The sequence below is a fragment of the Lactuca serriola genome, chromosome 4, assembly GCF_051521515.1.
Source record: "Lactuca serriola cultivar US96UC23 chromosome 4, Lser_US96UC23_V15, whole genome shotgun sequence".
Classification (NCBI taxonomy): domain Eukaryota; kingdom Viridiplantae; phylum Streptophyta; class Magnoliopsida; order Asterales; family Asteraceae; genus Lactuca; species Lactuca serriola.
The window spans coordinates 126954609-126961659 of NC_136411.1; the positions used below are offsets into that span (position 1 = coordinate 126954609).

The window sequence follows — 7051 nt, forward strand, 5'->3', positions numbered from 1 at the left end:
TGGGTGGAGGTACATCTAAAGACTCGTTGGAACAAATTGTGACGGAATCTGCACTTGTGATTGTTAAAGTCGTTATAAGTTTGTTGTATCATAAACTGTTGTAGTGAAAACATTGGGTTAAATGGTGTTTGTAAGGGATCAAATTGTGGAAAATCTAGCAAACTTGTATCTTTTTCTTTGTCACAGCTTGAACCTATGTTTTTGTAGCACTATTTCATTTGCGATCATGGGTGATGGAAACATATTTAATGGGAAAAATGTGTGAAATTGAAGGATGTAGGAGGTTGTGAAGAAGATTGGTGTGAAAAATAATAAGATGGAAGTGGTCTTTATAGACTTTTTTTTAAAAATAATCTTCCAACCACCCTTTGAGTCAGCCGTTGGAGAGGCATCAACGGTCATCACGGTTGTGGTAGACATGCCAATCTGACATGGATTTGGCTGATACCAAGTGGGTGGGGATGTGTTCCCGTTGGTACCACAACGTCACCTTAGTCATGACGACTCCACACCATCCAACCTTATAGTTTGTTAAAATAATAGAAATGGGTACAAAAATGAATAGTAGTGACCCGTAATGTTGGGAAAAAGAAAAGCTTCATTGACTAAATTATTTTGTTACATAAGTTCAGTTTTAACCCTCAAATATGTGTATTATATTTGTGATTTGAGGTAGTAACACCTAAAGGACTTGGTGACTTGTAGTATTCGGTACTTCCCATTCATATTGATGCTCATTGTTTATTTTTATAAAGTATTGTATGGGTATATCATCGCATTTGAATGATGCTAGAGTTGGTATGAGAATCTTAGTTTTTATGTATCTATCGAAGAATACTTAAGGTGCTGATGTGTAAGAGATCGATAAACTAAGAATTGATTTCCTAAGGAAATAGTAGATTAGCTCAAGCAAAATAGGAATCAAGGTTGTACCTACTACCTAGGCTTGAACCATGGTAATGTTTAATATGATGTAAGAGATTAATGGATTAAGAATTCATTTCAACATCAGTATGATAGAGCTTCTTTAATTAGTCAATACTTTATATTATCCTACAATCTACTAATGCATCTTTGATGTTTTTACCCATATACCAACACAATAGTAAAGATATTTACCTGTTGATATGCATGGAAGCAAATTGCAACAAGGAGAGACCTTATGTAAACTTGTTTGACATTTAATCTACTCTACTGTAGCAATATCATCCAAATACACAGAAATTTATCACTGCTATAATGGCATATATTTTTCAAAGTATAATGTCCTTTATAAGTAAAGAATTGGAAACAAAGCCATAATTTTTAAACTTTTCAATATACAATAACTTTAAAAAAAAAAAAAAAAAAAAAAAAAAAAAAAAAAAAGTACAATATTTTAATAGAAAGAAACTAAAATAGAATCCTATAATACTCATATTAGTAAAAAGATTGTCTAAGGTGTGCACATAAGTAATTGAAGTGGTATGAAGAAATAAGACATGTGAGAGATGATCGATCATAATTTCATAAGCATGAGAAGCATGTGCACCACCAATTTTCGGCCCTTTACAAAGATTTCATGTCCACATTAGAAGAACAAGAACAATCACAGTTATTGGATTTGGAAAGACCTTCAGAACATGTGAACATAATCATGATAAAGGATCAAAATTCTAAAGAGTACAAGTACAATATGTATTGTATCACTCATTTTACATAATTTCTGCCAATTGTAGCGTTTAATGGATGACATCATACTAGGAGAAACTCAATTTATATGATTATTATTGCAATTTATGATTTATCCCTCCTTAGGCCAATTAAGATCAAATTGCCCAATTTTTCCACATGCTAGAGCGTATACATGAATGGATTACGCAGAGTTCTATTATAACCATACATTGATTCTTTCATAGTTACGCCTAAACTACACAAAGTGTGAATCAAAACCAGCATACATTCGATTATTTCACCTAGCTTCAGATGTGAATACGAGGAATATAAGATGATAAGCTAACGGAAGAAAATTAGATTACGCAACTTGAAAGATAAACTGAACTGGAGGGTGTGAACTCACTGCTCTGCATTTTCAACATCTCTGGCGTCCGTTGTGGCGACGTTGAGGAAGCGTTGGAGGCTCCGCGTTGGCGTAAACGTGAAAGAGGCGGGTGGGGTTTGTTTTGTAGTACAACCCAACGGTTGTGTTGTAGTTAGGTAAATAAAATCCCCATAGTGTATAGTGTATACGCTATGACGAATGAAGTACAAGTTGTTTTAGCTAGGGTTACTATTCTGAATTTCTGAATTTGATTTTTTTTTTTTTGGAACTTTTTAAGATATTGGTAATATTTGTCTTGAACATCTTTTTAGGCAAGACAAAACTGCACAAATTGTATCCAAAAAAGTTTGGACTAGTATTAAAGGTCTAAACTTTTTATTTTGTTGCGATTTTGGTCCAACTTTTATTGATCTTTTTTATAATGACGATTTTGCATTTACCTTTTTCTTTTTCAGTTTATTTATTTACTAAAAATATTTTTCCAATTAAAAAAAGAAAGAAAATATCATCTCTCTCTTTCTCTCTCTCTAAAAAAACACACCAGTTGAAATCGGTTTTGTAACTCAAGAACTCAAGACCAAAAGCATCAGATGCACACTTATATTTCGTTTTTGAAATCGATTTTGTATTTCATTTATGAAACTGATTTTGTATTTCCTTCGTTGGGTTTCTGGAACTTGATTTCAAAAATTAAAACACACACGCACAAACAGATATGTTCCCTTTCCTTAGTTCCTCACCAAAAAAAACTCATCGATGGTCTCTAATTCCAATTGACAAAGAAGGATTGAAGCAAAACGGGACTGAAATCGATTTTGGATAACAAACGATTCGAATTGAATAATTGATTTTGATCCGGTTTGACTTTCGGATAGTCAAAAATTGATATCTGATTATCGAAGGTTTGATTTAGAAGTGGATTGGATAATGAAGGAGATGAAACAACGAGGGTGTTTCCCCTTGCTCATCCACGACCCAGCAGCCCCGAAATCACAGCTGCTCGCTGCTTCTTCCCACCTGCGTCGCTTAGCTTTCGTCGACCCGAAGACTTCTCCCTCCTCACGATCTGCAATTGTTGATACCTCCCTCAGTCCCCTTTCTGGCCTATGACGAGCAAGGAACTAAGGATCGAACCCTCCAAAATCGAACTTGGTGTTCGATTTCTCCTCTACTTGCAATGACGCTTCCTGTTTTCTTGTTGTACGGCAACGAACGAAGGAAGGGAATGGTGTTGGGCTTGATCGGTGAAAGCAGCGGTCCAACAGGTGGTGGTAGCGGTGATGATTTGGTGGAGCAAAGTGGTCCTCGGTGGTGTTGGGGTAATGGAGGTTGTTGCCTTCTTTTGGGTCTTAAAAAAAAACACGAATGGTCATTTATGAGAGAGAGTTATTTTCTTTTTTATTTTTCTTTTAATTATAAAAATATTTAAATAAATAAAAGAACTAAAAAAACAAGAAAGAAGGGTAAAATCGTCATTACAAAATATTTTAAAGTAAATTGGACCAACTCGCAACAAAATAAAAACTTTTAACCTGTAGTACTAGTTCAAAACTTTTTGGACCAAAGTGGCAATTTTACGCAAACCAAATGGAACATTTTTGCAGTTTTGTCTTTAGGCGAATATATATATTTGGCTATGATCTTTTGGAAAATTTAATGAAAATTTTCGCTAATATTAAGAGGGATAATTGGATAATTATATATTCTCATGGATTGGCTATGTGGCCTCAACCCTTATTCAAGCCACTTAGCAAGCTGTTGTGCCTTAAGAATAAGGCTAACAAAAGTTCAAAACATCACAAACAACTCCAAATGCTAAACTTCCATGATTTTAAATCAGCCAAGATTCCATTCCATTTTTACGCATAACTTGCATAATCACACAAAACATTGGAACAAAACACAGCATTTTTTTTTTCAGGACATGAAAACATGTACACTTTCAGTTCTCATCACCTGACAAACAGGACAATTTTGAGTAAACACCTCACACTCTTTACACAGACACAAGTGCCTACAAGGCAATAACAAAACACAAACCTCCCTCCCATTGCAAGCCCTGCAATTGAACGCCTTCATATCATCACACTTTTGGGGATTTAAATTTACATTTGTATAAGATGCTGCATCATCAACCTCACTATCACCATATCCTTCTTTCCCTTGAACAGGCTTCTGTGATTGTGTCATCATCACTTGTTGCAGATTGTTCTTGAGAGCATTCACTACTGATTCGTTGTATTTTGCTCTGTAATGCCATGATTGAGCTTCCATGCTTTCTTGCTTTATCTTCAACCCTAATTCCATGTTTTTTCTGTTCATATTCTCGATTTCCATCTCTTTTTCACTTAATTTCTTTGATACTTCTTTCTCCAATGTGTTTAGCAATGAAACTGTATGCTTCTCGTTCAGTTCTCTTATACCCTTCACCATATTTTCTTCCTGAAAACATCAACACAATTACAACTCTCTGACAATATGGACAATGTACTTTTTGGGTAAATTACATTTTTGGTCCCTGTGTAGATGGTTTTTGTAATTTTAGTCCCGAAAAATTCTCTTGCAATTTTGGTCAGCAATAGCAATATGTTTTATATTTTTTACCCATAATAATAGCAACATAATTACATTGGCAATGTACTTTACTTGTTACAAATTGCAATTAAGAAAAAATGTAAGTAGGTTGCTATTATGGGTAAAGGAATATAAGTACATTGCTATTATCGGAAAAAAAAAGTAAGGCATGTTGCTATGACTTATGATGAAGATATGAATTGAGGGAGAGGTGGTTTACCTGGAGTTTAAGATAATGATTAAGAAGTTGTTTTTGGCGATCCATTTCGAGCTTAATATTGCCTGTGAGAGAATGAGAAAGGGGTTGAAGAGCTTTAAAGTTTTCACTAATGGAAGTGACAGAAGAGTTGCGTTCGTCTTCTTCATAAGATAATTTCAGGCCAGTTGATACAGGGTGGTTGTGGTTGGGATTCATGAAACCTGCATCATCTTGACAGAAGAAGTTGTTGTTTAAAGATATGTGAAGCTTTTGCTCACGTGCCCTTTTGATCCCTCGACCTGAAGCAGTTGCAGTTGCATGATCGTTTCCAACAAAGTTTATGTTATCCAGCGTACACCCAACTGGAACTGGATTTATATTATATCAAGATTAATAATGATGGAAGATTATCGAACAGAGTAGATGAAGGTGAATTTTGAAATCGGAAAACTTACATTTTCCGAAGAGTTGAAGTTGAGGCAATGCAGTCATGTCGTACTGTGTGTGTGATCGGTGTTCTTCGGGGAAGGTAGGGTATCCGGAATGACCCCCAAACATGTTACTGTTGCTTCTAACACTGATCAATAATAGAATCGGATTCAATAAATCATGTGCGTCATAAGAGAAATTCCAGTAAAAATTAAGCGACAATTTTCAATACCAAATGACGCATCTATTTGATGAAATCATGAAAACACAAAGTTCTCCTGATTTCATCAAAACATCGAACATCAAAATCAAATTTTCGAAATAACGCAACACCCAAACAACAGATTTGGATTCGATCGGAAGACATTGATAGATAAAGGAAGAAATAGAGGCGGATCTGGAGGGAATACCTTGGAATTTGCAATGAGATTCGAAGGCGATGAGTCAAAATGATGAAGGTGAGATGGGGTTGATGATGAAGAAGGTACAAGTAGTAGTGGGTGAAGAATGGGTTGATGATGATGATGGGTAATGGTATGGTGATAAAAAGGATTCCATTTGTTGTTGTTGTTGTGGTTGTGGTGTTGTTGTTGATGTAAAAAGAGAGAACTTGTTGAAGAATTCTTCCATTGTTCTCTCTTGTGGCAGCTTTGTTTTCGTTTTCCCACCAGTAAATTTTTGTTTTTTCTTCGATACGGTTACCGACGTGCGGACTGTAGTGTTGATTTATTGACTATTCTATTTCAATTTTCGATTTTCAATCTTCATCTCCTCCCTCCCTCATCACTCTTTTCGTTGTTTTGTGGGTTTTCGGCTATTTTATTATCACACATCCCCAACAAACTTTTCTTTGACTCTTTTTTTTATTCAAAACATCATCATCATTCATCATCTTCTTCTTGCATTTCTCTCCTCTTTTTTTAGAATGTAGTTGTTATTTAATGCTTTGGCCTTTTCTTTCCTATTCCATCTTTGAAATTTGATCCGGTCTCATCCATTAACTCATATCTAACCTATTCAACCTAGGCCTTGTAAAATTATTGTATGCACGACTTTAATAACATCTTAATATAAAGTTAAATTAAAATACATATTTGTAACAAAAAAAAAACAATACAAATCTAACCCAATATATTAATAGTTTTTTATGTGTATTTTACTTGTTTGATTCCGTGAAATTCGCATTATTTGATACCATAAGAGTCTTATTTGGTGAAATTCAGATTATTTGATACCATAGGTATCTTATTCGGCCATGACTCGTCTGATATGTCTTTTATTTGGTCAAATTCAATGTTATTTATTAATCAGTCAGACTTTGACACAATCATATCCAACTCAATCAGCAATTAAAAAAAAAAAAAAACCTTTAGATTTTTTAACCAAAACTTAAAAGATAACCTAAGTTAGTCATCAATTTCACAGGTAAGAGGTGTGAAATAGGCATTAAAGCCTCATATTTAAATATTTTGTTTTTCTTGTTTTTTCATTTTCAAATGCCTAATTCTTTGAAGAAACTCTCTAAAAATAATATGACTAAAAAGAAGTACAAATGTCGACTGAAGTAAGCTTTTTTTTATCAGTCGTATATATTGTATAAACTTATGTAAATAACAAAAAAATAGAGAAAAAAACATGTTCACATGCCTTGGTGCAAAAATTGTATAGTTCGTAGTAACTTTTTAGTTTTTTCATATATGAAATATGGTATTTTCGTAGATGTCACATGCGACAAAAATATCATAAAGTTAGTCTTTTCGCACTTTTATTCTTCAGTATTTTGTTAAGGCATGTTAAAAGGAATTTCG

General features: G+C 34.1%; 1 protein-coding gene across 1 annotated transcript; it reads right to left on the reverse strand.

Moving 5' to 3' along the window:
- Positions 1–3867: 3867 nt before the first annotated feature.
- Positions 3868–6025, reverse strand: LOC145102514 (E3 ubiquitin-protein ligase BOI-like). The gene is made up of 4 exons (XM_079039920.1): positions 5654–6025; positions 5270–5391; positions 4836–5182; positions 3868–4483 (listed from the first exon to the last, which is right to left on the reverse strand). The coding sequence occupies exons 2-4, from the start codon at positions 5370–5372 to the stop codon at positions 3959–3961; spliced, it is 975 nt and encodes a 324-aa protein (XP_078896046.1). The 5' UTR covers positions 5373–5391; positions 5654–6025; the 3' UTR covers positions 3868–3958.
- Between the last annotated feature and the right edge of the window lie 1026 nt (positions 6026–7051).

Bases quoted from the DNA above. Each gene is read 5' to 3' on its own strand.
- LOC145102514 (XM_079039920.1), bottom strand. From the start codon at position 5,372: ATGTTTGGGGGTCATTCCGGATACCCTACCTTCCCCGAAGAACACCGA. The intron at 5,183-5,269 runs GTAAGTTTTCCG...ATATAAATCCAG, and splicing joins ACTTCAACTCTTCGGAAAAT to TTCCAGTTGGGTGTACGCTG. The intron at 4,484-4,835 runs GTAAACCACCTC...TGATGTTTTCAG, and splicing joins ATCATTATCTTAAACTCCAG to GAAGAAAATATGGTGAAGGG.